This window comes from Hyla sarda, chromosome 3 (genome assembly GCF_029499605.1).
Source record: "Hyla sarda isolate aHylSar1 chromosome 3, aHylSar1.hap1, whole genome shotgun sequence".
In the NCBI taxonomy this organism is placed as follows: domain Eukaryota; kingdom Metazoa; phylum Chordata; class Amphibia; order Anura; family Hylidae; genus Hyla; species Hyla sarda.
The window spans coordinates 162,648,955-162,667,828 of record NC_079191.1 but is presented as its reverse complement, the minus strand read 5'-3'; the positions used below and the strand labels follow the sequence as shown (position 1 = coordinate 162,667,828).

Below are 18,874 nucleotides of genomic sequence, written 5' to 3'. Positions count from 1 at the left end.
TTTCTAGATGTCCTTGTTCAACTTAAAGGGGTACTCCGCCCCTAGACATCTTATCCCCTATCTAAAGGATAGGGGATAAGATGTCAGATTGCCGCGGTCCCGCTGCTGGGGAGCCCTGGCATCCCCGCTGCGGCACTGCGCTCTCATTACAGCACAGAGCGAGTTCGCTCTGCACGTAATGACGGGCAGTAAAGGGGCCGGAGCATTGTTACGTCACGGCTCCGCCCCTCGTGACATCACGGCCCGCCCCTTTCAATACAAGTCTACGGGAGGGGGCGTTGCCACGCCCCCTCCCATAGACTTGCATTAAGGGGATGGGCCGTGATGTCACGAGGGGTGGAGCCATGACGTCACGCTGCTCCGTCCCCCGTATCGCCCTTCATTACGCACAGAGCGAACTCGCTCTGTGCTGTAATGAGAGCGGGGTGCCACAGCGGGGATCCCAGGGCTCCCCAGCAGCGGGACCTCGGCGATCTGACATCTTATCCCCTATCCTTTGGATAGGGGATAAGATATCTAGGGGCGGAGTACCCCTTTAATGGTGGCCAAGTTTCTACATCAGGTTACAGGAAGCCTACTGCCTGCAATTCTCTTCTCCACTTCAACATCTACCATCCTGAGCATGTAAAAAAGGCAATACCCTATGGACAGTTTTTATGTCTGTGCCGCATTAATAGCTCGGATGAATTATTTCTTAAACAAGCTGGTGAGTTGGAGAAGAGTCTGCATGACAGAGGCTATCCTGAAAAAATTCTTAAGGAGGCCCTGTATAGAGCCTTCCTACAAGACAGGAAAAATCTCCTTTTCAAAAAAAGGAAAAAAGAAAATCTTGTTGCTACGGGTAACCCCACTAGATTTTCACTTTCCTTTAAGTTTAGCCCCGTTGCTGACATTATAAAATCTGTCGTTAGAAAAAACAGTTTTTTAATAAAAAATGACCCTATATTAGGTCCCCTAGTCGATAATAACCCACGTTTTGCTTTCAGGAGATGTCAGAATCTCAGAGATGTAATTACCAAGAGCACATTTGTATCTAAACACAAAACAGACTGGCTATCTAATTTTAGTCCCACCGGTAATCATAAATGTGGCTCTTGTTCTTGGTGCAGTTATTTTTCATGCGGTAAACATTTTAGAATTGGTGGTACAGATGTTTTTGTTAAAGATCTTATCACATGTCAAACCCAGTGGGTAGTGTATGTCATTACATGCACTTGCGGAAGATTTTACATAGGCAATATGAAAAGAAGTATTAACATACGTTTCCGAGAACATATCTATTCCACGAAGTCAGAAAAAGGGTCTCCAAGATTCATTCAACATGTCAAGGAAGGCCATCTTAACACTGAGTGATCTAGCCTTTCTTGGAATCGAAAGAATTAATGCAACAGCGGGTGTAGATAGGCGAAAAGCACTACTCCGTGCCGAGGCAAAATGGATTATTAAAACTAATGCCCACGGCAATCTCGGATTGAATGAAAGGCTTGATTACAGTGTTTTTGCATAAGGATTAGTATTTTAAAAGTTTTTGCATGTTTTTATTGTTTGCACTTACTTGTTGTTTCATCTCCCTCGACTCACGTCATTTAGTTTGGCTTCTTAAGGAGATGCCGGTGTGTCAAGGAATAGGGTCTGAGGAAGCGTGCTGGAGCGCACGCGCAACAGCTGTCCCCCATCCAGTGAAAGTAGCCATGTCTTGTCCATGTCTGCACCTTGCACCTTGTCTTTGCATTTGTGAATAAACCGGCTTTATCCATACCGGAGCGGTGAGTGCGATTCATCATTTCTTTTCTTGGATATCACTTGTACTGCATTTTCCATATACGCACCCCGTATGAAGGTTTTTTGCTGCCGCTGTTTGTGCTGTACCCGTGTTTCCAGTATACGTGGGGTTGTGCCGAGCAAGCATATGTAATGTATACTTGCTCAAGTTGTGTTTGAAATTGGTAAGTTTATAGAAACAAGAGTTTATAGTAAAAAATATAAATATATATAAAACTTACCTCTACACTGTAGGAAGCAGCGAAAAGTACGATCAGCATTCCTAAGATTTCTAATCTCCAGTAATAGGGAGTGCAGACAAGCTAGCAGATGAGATAAAATAACGTTTTAGGAAAGTGTCACACATCTCATATTTTTCTGCTAATTTTGCTACCCATTGACTTTAACCCCTAAATGACCACGGATGTATATTTACTTCCATGGCCAGCTCCCGATCTGTGAAGCTTCTGAGCGCACTTTGTATCTGCAGGGTCCCGGTTGCTATCAGCCTGCGGCTAATACCTGTGGCTAATACCGGACATCACTGATCAGCAAGGCCGCCATCAGAGGGGTACAGCCAGAACCCCAGTAAGGGGCCCGAGCTCCCTAGGGGGCCCAGCATACTGTACCCCCCTGCAGCAGCCAGGGTCGGAACATTGGTAGTGGCTGGAGGCTAGGAGTCCCGACACACATATAGATCAGTCAGTTTGTCAGCCTGCGAACTCAGGACCTGTGTGCACTGCAGCTACAGAAGCACACACAGGTCCCGAGATTGACAGCTGACACAGTGGCCGGAGGTCCGGAGGCTAGAGGGTCTGTACTACATACTGTACAGACAGGATGCTCACTGTCTGCTTTCTCCTCACTGGTTCTGGCTCCTCTTGCTGACGGCACACAGGAACAGAAGCTGCTCAGGGGAAGATCTGCTACACTGGGTAAGAGGAGAACCTGATCTCATTACTATGTGAGGAAGGGGGGCTTAGAGTCCTGCTATGTTTGAGGGGAGGACTGAATAGGGGCTCTTATGTTGAGGAGAGGGGGGCTGAGAGTCCTTCTGTGTGTCCTTATTTCCTCATTGAACTCATGGTGCACTTTTTTTTACTGTCCTGTGTTTATTTTTTATTTTTTTATGGATGATGGGAAATATAGCAGTCGTGCCCTGGGGGCGGTTACAAGAGGTTGGGAGGTTGGGGCCCAGGCCTTGAGCTGTGTAAGGGGCCCCAAAATTTCTGATGGCAGCCCTGCCGATCGGGCTGATGTCCGGTATTAACCCTTTAGACACTGCGATCAAAGTTGATCACGGTGTCTAAAATGGGAGAAATCCATACTGGCTAACTTAGTGGAGCTGTTTGGGACCGCTGCGGTGAAATCGCACCGTCCCGAACAGCTGAGAGGACAGCGGGAGGTGCTTTACCTTCCTCCCGCTTATTTGATTGGCATTTAGTTGCTCCAAGCCTGAAATCCAGGCTTTGAGCAATCAAGCGCAGAAAACACTGATCAATCCATTCCTATGGCAATGTATTGAACAGTGCCTGCAATCAGTGCATGCAATGTTAAAGCCCCTAGAGGGGGCTATAACACTGCATATAAAAAGTTTGTCCCGCTCCTTCTCTAGGATGTGTGCTCAGGAGTTGAGCGTGGGTCAAAGTGGGGTGGTCCCTATCTGCTGCCGGGAGGACCTGTGGCTAATGCCGTTCATCACTGATCACAGTGATGCCCGGCATTATCCCCTTAGATGCGACAAACGAAGCTGATTGCAGCATCTAAAAATGTTAAAAAACACTTCCTGGCTGCTCAGCGGTGCTGATCGGGACCAACATCATCAGCTGAGGGGCCCTTACCTGCCTCCTCACTGTCTGGTCAGTAATCCAAAGCTCCAGTCAGGCATGGCAGGTTAGATCAAGTAAGTACCGATAACACTGATCAATGCTATGCTATGGCATAGCATTGAACAGTGTATGCAATCTTAAGATTGCATGCAATCGTACCCTATGGTACTTTTTTTCCCCCTTCCCTAGTAAAAGATTGAATCACCCCTCCCTTTTCCCATGAAAAAAAATAAATAAAAATAAACATATGTGGTATCACCACGTGCGTAAATATCCGAACTATAAAAATATCATGTTAATCAAACTGCACGGTCAGCGGCATACATGTAAAAAAAATGCCAGAATTGTGTATTTTTGGGCACTTTGTACATTCAAACATTTTTTTATAAAAAGTGACTAAAAAGTCCCATTGAAACAAAAATGGTACAGATATAAACTACAGATCACGGAACAAAAAAATGATGTATATAGCCCCGTATAAAGAAAAATAAAAAAGTTATTGGGGTCAGAAAAGGAAATTTTTAAACATGCAAATTTTTGTACAAAAAGTTATCATTTTAAAACAAAATCAAATCTATATATGCAGGGTATTATTTTAATCATATGGACTATTTCATTTTTACTGAAATGTGCACTGAGTGAAATTGAAAGCCCCCAAAAGTTACAAAATTGTGTGTTTTATTTTTATTTTGCCCCACAAATATTTTTATATTTTTTTGTTTCACCATAGAGTTTGTGGTGAAATGATTGATGCCATTACAAACTAGAATTGGAGGCTCAAAAAACAAGCCCTCATGTGGATCTGTAGGTGAAAAATTGAAAGTGTTATGATTAACCTCTTAAGGACCAAACCCACTTTCACCTTAAGAACCAGGCCAAATTTATTTTTGCGTTTTTGTTTTTTCCTTTCTCACCTAAAATCCATAACTTTTTATATTTCCATCTACAGACCCATATAAAGGCTTGTTTTTTGCATTGCATAATTTTTCCATAAAATGTATGGCATATCCACAAAATAATTTTTTTAGGGAGGAAATTTAAATGAAAACAACAATTTTGCTAATTTTGGAGGGTTTCTTTTTGACACTGTACAATTTATGGAAAAAATTATGTTTTCTTTATTCTGTGGGTCAATATGACTGAAATGATACCCATGGCTAGATACTCTTCTATTATTGTACTGTTTAACCCCTTAAGGACCCATGACATAGCGGTCATGAGTCCGCTCCAGTTCCATAACGCTGGGCCATGAGTCCGCTCCTGTTCTATAACGTGGCATGGCCCCGCATCATAGCGGGTCGGGCCCGGCCTCTAACAACGGAAGTGACTAATAGCACGCAACACTGATTGCAGTACCGCGTGCTATTAACCCTTTAGATGCGGCGTTCAAAGTTTCTAAAGTGAAAGTAAAACCATGCCGGTTAGCTCAGGGAGCTGTTTGGGATCGCTGCGGCAAAATCGCGGCATCCTGAACAGCTTACAAGACAGCCAGAGAGTCCTTACCTGCCTCCATGCTGTCCGATCGCCGAATGACTGCTCAGTGCCTGAGATCCAGGCATGAGCAGTAAAGCGGCAGAATCATCGATCAGTGATTTCTTATGAGAAACCACTAATCAATGTAAAAGATCAGTGTGTGCAGTGTTATAGGTCCCTATGGGAGCTATAACATTGCAAAAAAAAGTGAAAAAAAAAAAGTGACACCTCCCCTAATAAAAGTTTGAATCACCCTCCTTTTCCCATAAAAAAAAAAACAGTGTAAATAAAAATAAAAATAAACATACATGGTATCACCGCATGCGGAAATGTCCAAATTATAAAAATATATTGTTAATTAAACCACACGGTCAATGGCGTACGCGCAAAAAAATTCCAAAGTCAAAAATAGTGCATTTTAGGTCAATTGTTATATCATGAAAAAATGAATAAAAAGTGATCAATAAGACCTCTCAATGCAAAAATGGTACCGCTAAAAACTTCAGATCACGGCGCAAAAAATGAGCTCTCATACCGCCCCATACGCGGAAAAATAAAAAGTAATAGGGGTCAGAAGATGACAGTTTTAAACTTAGAAATTTTCCTGCATGTAGTTATGATTTTTTCCAGAAGTACGACAAAATCAAACCTACATAAGTAGGGTATCATTTTAATCATATGGACCTAGAGAATAAAGTGAAGGTGTCATTTTTACCGAAAAATATACTGTGTAGAAACGGAAGCCCCCAAAAGTTACAAAATGGCGTTTTTTTTTTTCAATTTTGTCTCACAATGATTTTTGTTTCCGTTTCACCGTAGATTTTTGGGTAAAATGACTGACGCCATTACAAAGAAGAATTGGTGGCGCAAAAAATAAGCTATCATATGGATTTTTAGGTGCAAAATTGAAAGAGCTATGATTTTTTAAAGGTAAGGAGGAAAACACGAAAATGCAAAAACGGAAAAACCCCGGGTCCTTAAGGGGCTAAAAAAAATCTCAAACTTTTTGTGCAAAATCAGTATGTTTAAAAATGCTCTAATATGACCACCTATAACTTTTTCATTTTTCCGTATATGGGGTGGTATGAGATCATCTATTTAAACGTGCGCATAGGTGCAGATGCAGTGATCTGTATTGATCAAGGCATCTGAGGGGTTAATGGCGGACATCAGTGCGATTGCTGATGTCCGCCATTACCGGCGGGTGCCTGACTGCTGATAGCAGCCGGGACCTGCAGTACATGACGTGAGCATGGCTCCGATGCTCATGGTCATGTACATGACGTAAATGTACGTCCTGTTGCCCAAAATACCTCCGCAGCAGGACGTACATTTATGTCCGTGGTCGTTAAGGGGTTGAATACAATTTTTTTATTCTTAAAAAAAGTCAGAAAACTCTTTTAATTTTATCATTTAAGAAAGCTGTGCCATCTGTGAAATTCATCATCAACATTTATTGATACAAAACCCATATAACCTATTACATTGTCCTCTAAATGTCATATACACAAAAAAGCCAAGAAACTGGTTACAATAAATATAATTTTTAATAGAGAATGGGCTCAAACTAGAGAATTAAAATTTACTGTAGAATGTTCTTCCTGTAATTTTACATGGGGAAATATAGGGGAACATTAAGATTTGTATTAGCATTTCTTCATTTTATCCAACTTCTTTCCCCTCTCCTGGCTGAATTTAATAGACATGTCTTTCTGTCAACCATATTATGTAAATAGTTATGTATCTGTACGTATATAGAATATTATACAAGTAGTTAACCTGGCAAAGTTTTCATTCTTACTTACCTCCATGGTATGGTAAAGAGGTTCAAAATCAGCAAACAGGATAAATAAAAAGGAAACCAGTTGGGCAAAAATAAGTGTGCAAAATATATCTGCAAAAAAAAACACCAAAAATAACAGCTGTAGACTAATATTTTTCTTACTAGTCGCACAGGTTCTACACAAAGTAACATATTGGGCCTCAATTACTAAGAGTGTAGGGTTTTTACTAATGTGAAATGTTGTTTAAGACTTGTATGATTCCCTTCTATTTACTATGGGGATCACAGATTTACAAGTCGGGACCAGCTTTTTCTAGGTTGAAATTTCGGGACCAGCTTTTTCTAGGTTGAAATTTCCAGCCATTAATTCACAGGATTTTCTGTGAATTCAATAGTAAATAGGTTGGCACGCCCCCTTTTCGGCTTTTCACAATGCAATGTCGGGTTAGTTGGATTTTCCTGGCTCACACTGTTGCACACTGTCTGAGACATGTCTCAGACACTATGCACCAAAATAACTTGAAAAAACCCAACAAAAACAGGTGGGTGTTAGCTTAGTAAATTAGGGTTACTATTGTAATGTCAGCTACTCTAACATGACACTATTAAAATACTGGAGCAGATCTACTTATACTGTCTAATGCAGTATGGGACAGTATGAATGTATGTTATAAATCTGCTGCGATTTCAGTCTGTTTAATAAATATAGGGGAAGATTTATCAAAACCTGTGCAGAAAAAAGGTTGACCAGTTGCCCATAGCAACCAATCAGATAACTTCTTTCATTTTGAAAAGGGTCTCTGAAAAATGAAAGAAGCAATTTTATTGGTTGCTATGGGCAACTGGTCAACTTTTCCTCTACACAGGTTTTGATAAATCTCCCCAATAGTGCATAGACTTTAAGTTTAGACCACACATTAGTTGGCCTATTTAAGCTTAAATATTGGCACAATGTTGGCACACAGAGTTGAATGCACTCTGAGAACCCTTATTCACTAATCTGTTCCACCTTACCACCAAGCCATACCCCTTGTCTGGGCAGAACAAGTGTGTAAAATGCATAATAAATGTAATACATGTACATCAGAAATCCGGCACATTTGTGGTAATAAATCTTCCCCACAGACTTTTTGAGGTAAACATCTAACGCAATGACATGCAGCATGAGAAAAATGGAAACCATCAGACCGAAGTATGTAAAAAAGTATAGAACAACTTAAGTCTTCCACCTTTTCTAGGGCAGATTTGATGGGGGTAAAAAACTAATCTGTTCAAGACCAAAGACAGGGTTCTCTGAACAGCAAGAACTTTAGTTGCAACATAGTAATCCGCACACCATCAGCAATGATGGTCTGGCACTCCGTCAGATGTCACTACACTTTTCTTGAAGACTAGCTAATTAAAGCAGATGCCTGTGCTTCCCTGAGCGCTCCTGTTGTTTCTCTGCTGCCCCCTGCTGCTTGTATTGATCTGCATTTTCTTGCAATAAAGATTTGAAGATTTCACACGTGGTGAGTGCCCCTATTGCTTTTTTTCTTCGCTGTATGAATATAATAATATATCTAACAGCCAATACCAGCTGATCATCACTTTAATTCTGTAGTAATATACGTGTTTCATTATATAATGAGAAGAAAAATAGTGGAATCCTGGTTCCACAAAGAAGCGGTGCTTAGGTAGCGCTCGTTTCCAGCGGGAGACGAAAGATTGTAGTCCACGAACTTGGGTATGGTATAAAGAAAAAGATCTTTATTCGCACATGTAGTAACAAAAGGGATAACGCGTTTCGAGGGGCGGAGACCCCCTCTTCGTCAGATCCAATCATATGTTTGGGATGGGTTCCCGTCCCGTTTATACAGAAAAAACCCGCGAAATAGTACATATTGGCGAATCAGATTGCGTTGCACAATATACATCCTATTTAAAAGTACATATCAGTAATCAATAACATATATAAACATTAAGGAAGATTAAAAGAGTTCCCACTGGAAAAAGGGGAAAGGGAAGGATCAGAGGAAACTATGATGATAGTATGCTCACTCATGGATCCTAGGTTGAGGGTTCGGGTGGCTCCTTTGTTAGGGCCGCTAATGATTGTAACAAAACTCAGTGGTCCAGTGCCGTGGTTCCTGATGAGATGAAAAAAACGCACAGCAGAGGAGGGACTGGTCACACAAGAAATGGGAGACCCGTTCTTTCGGCCAAAAAATTACTCCCGGTAGATGTCAGATCATCGCGTCGGTGGTGCTCCAAGGGACACACTGCACCTGACATTTTCTAGGTTAAAGGGCACGGAGGATAAGAGGGATTGCAGACTCAAAAAAACAGTGGCTCAGCTGTGCGGAGCGGTGAGTGGAGTTTACGCTGTCTTGCTATCGCATCCATTGCGAAATGCAGTGTCCATCCTTGAGTGATGTTATTGAATCGTATATTCATGTTAGTGAATTTCTTCACATATTGGTCGTCTGCTCGTTCTTCTTGGGTCCTAAGGTGTTTCTTATTCGTGGTGATTCGCACATCTCGATATCAGGTTTTTTTGGGACATAGTCCCATTGATTCAGTGTATAAGTTCCACTGCCTCATTAAGACCATATGGTTGGAGTGATTCCAGCCTATATATCCAGAACATTTCCCTCTTTGCTAGGGCTTCTGGACGATTGGTGATATTGTTGGGAATATGATCAATTGGAATAATAGAGAACGGATTTGCAATATCTTTGTGTCTTAAAGTGATGTGCCGTGACAGGCTGTGTTTCATGTAGCCCTTCTTGATGTTACTTCTATGTTGGTTGGTCCTTAAATGTAGTTTCTGTGATGTGCGGCCAACGTATTGTAAACCGCAGCAACAGTTGATTAGGTAGATCACATATTGGGACTGACAGGTAAGATGAAATTGTATGTTGAATTTTTCTCCTGTGTGATGGCTTGAAAAGGAGGTATCGGGTTTGGTTATTGTTCTGCAGCACAGGCATCTTTTGGTGTTGCATCTGAATGCCCCTTTCTTTTGGCTCGTTTCCATAGTTGATGTTGCTTTTTTCTTTTGTTTTTTGAGACGGCTCGGAGCCAACATGTTTTTTAGGGAGGGTGCCCTTCTGAAGGTCATTGAAGGTTGTGTGGGTAAAATGTCTTTGAGGTACGGATCGCATCTCAAGAGACCCCAATGTTTTTTTAGGATGTTCCTAATTTTCGAATGGCCGGTAGAATAGGTGGTGATAAAGTTGCCGGCATATTTTTTGGTGTTTAAAATCTTTGCTAGACCGGTCTGTCTATTGGTGGTTTCATTCATTTGTTCGTCTTTAGTTTCCACCTTCATTTCTTTAGGTGTCTGTGACGGAGCTAAACAGTCATCCTGTGTGAGTAGCAGAGTTTTGCGATATGCGTTCTCTACCAGGGATTTAGGATATCCTTTCACTTTAAAACGTTCTTTTAGGGTTTTGGATTGTGTGATGAAAGTTCTTGTCTCCGTACAATTTTTCCTAATGCGTCGGAATTGACCGTATGGAATATTAAGTTTCCATTTACTGTAATGGCCGCTTAAGAATGGAACATAACTATTCGAATCCACTGACTTGAAATGGGTAGAAGTGATAATTTGGTTGTTTGTATGTGAGATTTGAAGGTCTAGAAATTCAATGGACATGTTTGAAATATTTGGGGTCAAAGTAATGCCCCAGTTGTTACCATTGATTTCCTTGATTAGTGTTTCCAGTTCTTCTGGGGAGCCTCTCCATAATAGGAACAAATCGTCTATATATCTTTTATAGATGACTGTGTTGTTTTGGAATAGGGGGTTCTTTCTGAGGAACCTGTCTTCAAATTGGCCCATGAAGAGATTGGCATACGACGGGGCCACTCTAGTCCCCATGGCCGTTCCTTTTATTTGGTGGAAGGTCGCCCCGTCGTATGTAAAAAAATTATTCTTTAGAATGGTTTCCAGACACTTCAAGAGAAATGAGGTCTGTTCCGGTGGCATCATGGGATCATTCTCCAGGTAAAAAGCCGTGCATGTTAGGCCCAAATCATGTTTAATATTGGAGTATAGTGCTGACACGTCCATAGTGACCAGCAGCATGCCTTCCTCCCATGTGACATCTTTGAGGGTGGTAATTAATTGGTCCGAGTTTTTTAGGTAGCTGGGTAGTTTTTGGACATAGGGTTGGAGTATCAAATCAAGATACTGAGAGATGTTACTGGTTATACTGTCTATGCCCGATATGATGGGTCTTCCGGGTGGGTGTAACTGGTCTTTATGAATTTTAGGTAGATGGTAATAAAATGCCATTTTTGGATTAGGTATCCATAGAAAAGTTTTTTCTTTTTTCGTGAGTATTTTATGTTGTAAGCCCTCCTCTAGGAGGGTGGATATTTGGATTTTTAGTTTTGGTAAGGGGTCGTCCACTACTCGTTGATAGTAGGAGGTGTCTCCTAGTATTTTCCAGGCTTCGATATTATAGTCATTGTAATTCTGAATAACAACTCCGCCACCTTTGTCCGCAGGGCGGACCACAATGTCCGTGTTGTCCTGTAAAGTTTTCAACGATGTTTGTTCATTTTTTGAGAGGTATCCCTCTTTGGAATAAGAGGGAAATTTATCCGGGAGGGATTTGAATTCCTCTGCTACGGAATCGTGGAATGCCCTTAATAGATGTCCCTGGCTGTTTGTTGGGTAGAATTTGGACTTACTTCTGACTGTAGGATGGATCCCCAAAATTTCAGTTTTATCTGATTCAGCGATTTTTTGGGTGTTATTGGGTAATGTGAAATGACGTTGTAGGGTGAGTTTCCTAGTAAACCTATGTAGGTCAAGAAACAAATCGAATTTTTTTGGGTGGTATTTAGGGCAAAAAGAAAGACCTTTTTGTAATAAGGATAATTCACCTTTATTAAGGGTGTGATCCGATAGGTTGAAAATTTTAATGGTTTGATCTTTTGTGGCAATAGAGATATTGGAATTCTTTAGGAATTTCGTTTTAGTTTTTCGTTGTTGTTTATGTTTGCCTCCTCTTGTGCCACGTCTAGTTTTCGTTTTGTGGCTTTCCCTGGGGTAAAATAATCCATTATTGTTCTCGTTTTGTTGTTGCCTTCCTCTAAAAAATGGTTCTGAGGTCCCTTGTGGCTGTGATTTTCTGCCTCGGGATGCGGGGGTGATTGGCTCTGGACCTGATTACTCCCCCTTGTGTTCTTAGTCATGTCGTCTGAGAGATTAATTAGATCAGATGGCAAGGGGGTATTGATGTCATTAGAAGTGGGTTGATGAATCTCTGCTGTTACTGTGAACGTATGTAGTGATTCTCTGATTGTTTTCAAAAAAGGTACCAGAGCTTCTTGTCCGGCTTTGGAGTTGTCCACCATTATTGGTTTTAATGCTGTTGGGGAGGATGTTGGGCTGGTCTCATGGACTGTCATTATCGACAAATTCAATGAATTGTCTTTCAAAGGTGAGGGAGAGAGTTGGAGGATTGGTGTGATATCTTCTATGTTGAAGATGGGGTCCTCCTTAAGTTTTTCTTTAAGACGTAAAATTGACTGTCTGATATTATTCATGTGTTCCGCCACTCGGTGAGGATCTTGTTTGGGTGTATCCGAGATGGATACTATGTCGTCTATATCGATTGGGAGTGAGGGATTTTTTTCCAATACAACAACATTAGTAGATTTTTGTATGATGGTACTTGATTTCTTCTGGAGTGGAGTGTTGGTGATTCTTCCCTTCTGTAAGCGGACTCCGGTGGGAGTCTTGGGATGGATAATAATATTCTTATCAAAGGTATTGCTCTTCTTCCTTTGAGGGATGGTCGGATGTAATTGAGAGTGGTGAGAATTATCTTTTTGTTTAATCGTATAGGTGGAGTTCCGCCATACTTGTCCTCTGTTATGAGGTTGGGGGTGTTTTTGAGGTCCCCAAGTTTTATTAGAGTTGTAATTGTGATATGGTTTATTCATTTTCCTGGGAGTTCTTGAACCGTTGTTCTTAGGTGTGGTTCCAGAGCCCAATTTCGAGGTAGAATTAGGAGATGGAGGTGTTGGGTCCTCTTTCTCCAAGGGTTGTTTATTGGTATTTTTGTTTCGTGTCCATGTTCTATAAATATTCCTAGTTTTATCCATGCGATCTCTTTTTAGTTTGCTGGCTTTTTTGATTATTAATTCTTGTTGAGTTCTTGATATGCGAGTGGATATTTTATTGTTTAGAATTTTGTATTCGTTATGTGAGGAGAATTGATCCAGATCAGAAATTAAGCACTGTATTTTTTCCTTAGTATTGGCTTTTAACGACTCCCTTTTGGATTTAATGTGATTGATCAATAGTTCAGAACAATTGTTCAATAGGTTGTCCCACTCTTTGGTGTATACTGTATCATCTTTGAAAGTGGAATCAAAGGTTAACCTCAAACCCCTTGGGGCAAGACATTCATGTAGATAAATGTTCAGAAAATCAATGTCAATGCTATGTCGCATTTCATCTAATAACACATTCTCTAAATCATTAAACATCTTAACCATATCGTCTTTGACCTTATTTTCTAATGCATCATCTACAACCATTTCATCTTGTACATAATCATATTCAGTATGTGTAGCGATCAGTCTATTGCGATCGGTATGGCATCTATTGTAATAGTCCATTAGAGAATGTGTTATTAGATGAAATGCGACATAGCATTGACATTGATTTTCTGAACATTTATCTACATGAATGTCTTGCCCCAAGGGGTTTGAGGTTAACCTTTGATTCCACTTTCAAAGATGATACAGTATACACCAAAGAGTGGGACAACCTATTGAACAATTGTTCTGAACTATTGATCAATCACATTAAATCCAAAAGGGAGTCGTTAAAAGCCAATACTAAGGAAAAAATACAGTGCTTAATTTCTGATCTGGATCAATTCTCCTCACATAACGAATACAAAATTCTAAACAATAAAATATCCACTCGCATATCAAGAACTCAACAAGAATTAATAATCAAAAAAGCCAGCAAACTAAAAAGAGATCGCATGGATAAAACTAGGAATATTTATAGAACATGGACACGAAACAAAAATACCAATAAACAACCCTTGGAGAAAGAGGACCCAACACCTCCATCTCCTAATTCTACCTCGAAATTGGGCTCTGGAACCACACCTAAGAACAACGGTTCAAGAACTCCCAGGAAAATGAATAAACCATATCACAATTACAACTCTAATAAAACTTGGGGACCTCAAAAACACCCCCAACCTCATAACAGAGGACAAGTATGGCGGAACTCCACCTATACGATTAAACAAAAAGATAATTCTCACCACTCTCAATTACATCCGACCATCCCTCAAAGGAAGAAGAGCAATACCTTTGATAAGAATATTATTATCCATCCCAAGACTCCCACCGGAGTCCGCTTACAGAAGGGAAGAATCACCAACACTCCACTCCAGAAGAAATCAAGTACCATCATACAAAAATCTACTAATGTTGTTGTATTGGAAAAAAATCCCTCACTCCCAATCGATATAGACGACATAGTATCCATCTCGGATACACCCAAACAAGATCCTCACCGAGTGGCGGAACACATGAATAATATCAGACAGTCAATTTTACGTCTTAAAGAAAAACTTAAGGAGGACCCCATCTTCAACATAGAAGATATCACACCAATCCTCCAACTCTCTCCCTCACCTTTGAAAGACAATTCATTGAATTTGTCGATAATGACAGTCCATGAGACCAGCCCAACATCCTCCCCAACAGCATTAAAACCAATAATGGTGGACAACTCCAAAGCCGGACAAGAAGCTCTGGTACCTTTTTTGAAAACAATCAGAGAATCACTACATACGTTCACAGTAACAGCAGAGATTCATCAACCCACTTCTAATGACATCAATACCCCCTTGCCATCTGATCTAATTAATCTCTCAGACGACATGACTAAGAACACAAGGGGGAGTAATCAGGTCCAGAGCCAATCACCCCCGCATCCCGAGGCAGAAAATCACAGCCACAAGGGACCTCAGAACCATTTTTTAGAGGAAGGCAACAACAAAACGAGAACAATAATGGATTATTTTACCCCAGGGAAAGCCACAAAACGAAAACTAGACGTGGCACAAGAGGAGGCAAACATAAACAACAACGAAAAACTAAAACGAAATTCCTAAAGAATTCCAATATCTCTATTGCCACAAAAGATCAAACCATTAAAATTTTCAACCTATCGGATCACACCCTTAATAAAGGTGAATTATCCTTATTACAAAAAGGTCTTTCTTTTTGCCCTAAATACCACCCAAAAAAATTCGATTTGTTTCTTGACCTACATAGGTTTACTAGGAAACTCACCCTACAACGTCATTTCACATTACCCAATAACACCCAAAAAATCGCTGAATCAGATAAAACTGAAATTTTGGGGATCCATCCTACAGTCAGAAGTAAGTCCAAATTCTACCCAACAAACAGCCAGGGACATCTATTAAGGGCATTCCACGATTCCGTAGCAGAGGAATTCAAATCCCTCCCGGATAAATTTCCCTCTTATTCCAAAGAGGGATACCTCTCAAAAAATGAACAAACATCGTTGAAAACTTTACAGGACAACACGGACATTGTGGTCCGCCCTGCGGACAAAGGTGGCGGAGTTGTTATTCAGAATTACAATGACTATAATATCGAAGCCTGGAAAATACTAGGAGACACCTCCTACTATCAACGAGTAGTGGACGACCCCTTACCAAAACTAAAAATCCAAATATCCACCCTCCTAGAGGAGGGCTTACAACATAAAATACTCACGAAAAAAGAAAAAACTTTTCTATGGATACCTAATCCAAAAATGGCATTTTATTACCATCTACCTAAAATTCATAAAGACCAGTTACACCCACCCGGAAGACCCATCATATCGGGCATAGACAGTATAACCAGTAACATCTCTCAGTATCTTGATTTGATACTCCAACCCTATGTCCAAAAACTACCCAGCTACCTAAAAAACTCGGACCAATTAATTACCACCCTCAAAGATGTCACATGGGAGGAAGGCATGCTGCTGGTCACTATGGACGTGTCAGCACTATACTCCAATATTAAACATGATTTGGGCCTAACATGCACGGCTTTTTACCTGGAGAATGATCCCATGATGCCACCGGAACAGACCTCATTTCTCTTGAAGTGTCTGGAAACCATTCTAAAGAATAATTTTTTTACATACGACGGGGCGACCTTCCACCAAATAAAAGGAACGGCCATGGGGACTAGAGTGGCCCCGTCGTATGCCAATCTCTTCATGGGCCAATTTGAAGACAGGTTCCTCAGAAAGAACCCCCTATTCCAAAACAACACAGTCATCTATAAAAGATATATAGACGATTTGTTCCTATTATGGAGAGGCTCCCCAGAAGAACTGGAAACACTAATCAAGGAAATCAATGGTAACAACTGGGGCATTACTTTGACCCCAAATATTTCAAACATGTCCATTGAATTTCTAGACCTTCAAATCTCACATACAAACAACCAAATTATCACTTCTACCCATTTCAAGTCAGTGGATTCGAATAGTTATGTTCCATTCTTAAGCGGCCATTACAGGAAATGGAAACTTAATATTCCATACGGTCAATTCCGACGCATTAGGAAAAATTGTACGGAGACAAGAACTTTCATCACACAATCCAAAACCCTAAAAGAACGTTTTAAAGTGAAAGGATATCCTAAATCCCTGGTAGAGAACGCATATCGCAAAACTCTGCTACTCACACAGGATGACTGTTTAGCTCCGTCACAGACACCTAAAGAAATGAAGGTGGAAACTAAAGACGAACAAATGAATGAAACCACCAATAGACAGACCGGTCTAGCAAAGATTTTAAACACCAAAAAATATGCCGGCAACTTTATCACCACCTATTCTACCGGCCATTCGAAAATTAGGAACATCCTAAAAAAACATTGGGGTCTCTTGAGATGCGATCCGTACCTCAAAGACATTTTACCCACACAACCTTCAATGACCTTCAGAAGGGCACCCTCCCTAAAAAACATGTTGGCTCCGAGCCGTCTCAAAAAACAAAAGAAAAAAGCAACATCAACTATGGAAACGAGCCAAAAGAAAGGGGCATTCAGATGCAACACCAAAAGATGCCTGTGCTGCAGAACAATAACCAAACCCGATACCTCCTTTTCAAGCCATCACACAGGAGAAAAATTCAACATACAATTTCATCTTACCTGTCAGTCCCAATATGTGATCTACCTAATCAACTGTTGCTGCGGTTTACAATACGTTGGCCGCACATCACAGAAACTACATTTAAGGACCAACCAACATAGAAGTAACATCAAGAAGGGCTACATGAAACACAGCCTGTCACGGCACATCACTTTAAGACACAAAGATATTGCAAATCCGTTCTCTATTATTCCAATTGATCATATTCCCAACAATATCACCAATCGTCCAGAAGCCCTAGCAAAGAGGGAAATGTTCTGGATATATAGGCTGGAATCACTCCAACCATATGGTCTTAATGAGGCAGTGGAACTTATACACTGAATCAATGGGACTATGTCCCAAAAAAACCTGATATCGAGATGTGCGAATCACCACGAATAAGAAACACCTTAGGACCCAAGAAGAACGAGCAGACGACCAATATGTGAAGAAATTCACTAACATGAATATACGATTCAATAACATCACTCAAGGATGGACACTGCATTTCGCAATGGATGCGATAGCAAGACAGCGTAAACTCCACTCACCGCTCCGCACAGCTGAGCCACTGTTTTTTTGAGTCTGCAATCCCTCTTATCCTCCGTGCCCTTTAACCTAGAAAATGTCAGGTGCAGTGTGTCCCTTGGAGCACCACCGACGCGATGATCTGACATCTACCGGGAGTAATTTTTTGGCCGAAAGAACGGGTCTCCCATTTCTTGTGTGACCAGTCCCTCCTCTGCTGTGCGTTTTTTTCATCTCATCAGGAACCACGGCACTGGACCACTGAGTTTTGTTACAATCATTAGCGGCCCTAACAAAGGAGCCACCCGAACCCTCAACCTAGGATCCATGAGTGAGCATACTATCATCATAGTTTCCTCTGATCCTTCCCTTTCCCCTTTTTCCAGTGGGAACTCTTTTAATCTTCCTTAATGTTTATATATGTTATTGATTACTGATATGTACTTTTAAATAGGATGTATATTGTGCAACGCAATCTGATTCGCCAATATGTACTATTTCGCGGGTTTTTTCTGTATAAACGGGACGGGAACCCATCCCAAACATATGATTGGATCTGACGAAGAGGGGGTCTCCGCCCCTCGAAACGCGTTATCCCTTTTGTTACTACATGTGCGAATAAAGATCTTTTTCTTTATACCATACCCAAGTTCGTGGACTACAATCTTTCGTCTCCCGCTGGAAACGAGCGCTACCTAAGCACCGCTTCTTTGTGGAACCAGGATTCCACTATTTTTCTCCTCATATCAGACGTCCAGGACCAGTTCCCGAGACGAACGGGTGCCCAGCAGCTCTTCCACCGCTACCTCCCAGGGATCTGGGGAATAAGCCTTCAACGGTGTTGTGTCTGTAACACAACACCCCCAGGTGAGCACAGCAGTCCTTGTCTATCTGAGTATTTTACATACATACGGAATCATGGCACATTAGTGCGCTCTCTTTTCTGTTTCCTCTTTTTCTATATATCACTGGAGTCTTCACTTCACCGCACTAGACTGTCTTTTTCAAGTGTCGGGACGTTCTATACTACCTCGGTTTGGAACGGGAAACAGTTGCAGCTGCACAAGTACCATAATGGACTATTACAATAGATGCCATACCGATCGCAATAGACTGATCGCTACACATACTGAATATGATTATGTACAAGATGAAATGGTTGTAGATGATGCATTAGAAAATAAGGTCAAAGACGATATGGTTAAGATGTTTAATGATTTAGAGAATGTGTTATTAGATGAAATGCGACATAGCATTGACATTGATTTTCTGAACATTTATCTACATGAATGTCTT

General features: G+C 41.0%; 1 protein-coding gene across 1 annotated transcript in view; it reads right to left on the bottom strand.

Moving 5' to 3' along the window:
• Positions 1 to 18,874, bottom strand: part of LOC130361842 (probable cation-transporting ATPase 13A5) — a 218,814-nt gene that overhangs the window by 9,947 nt on the left and 189,993 nt on the right. The window contains exons 29-30 of the mRNA XM_056565409.1: positions 6,869 to 6,957; positions 2,004 to 2,084 (exon numbers count right to left, since the gene is read on the bottom strand). Of these exons, the coding sequence (XP_056421384.1) occupies positions 2,004 to 2,084; positions 6,869 to 6,957 (170 nt within the window). The remainder of the gene's footprint in view (positions 1 to 2,003; positions 2,085 to 6,868; positions 6,958 to 18,874) is intronic.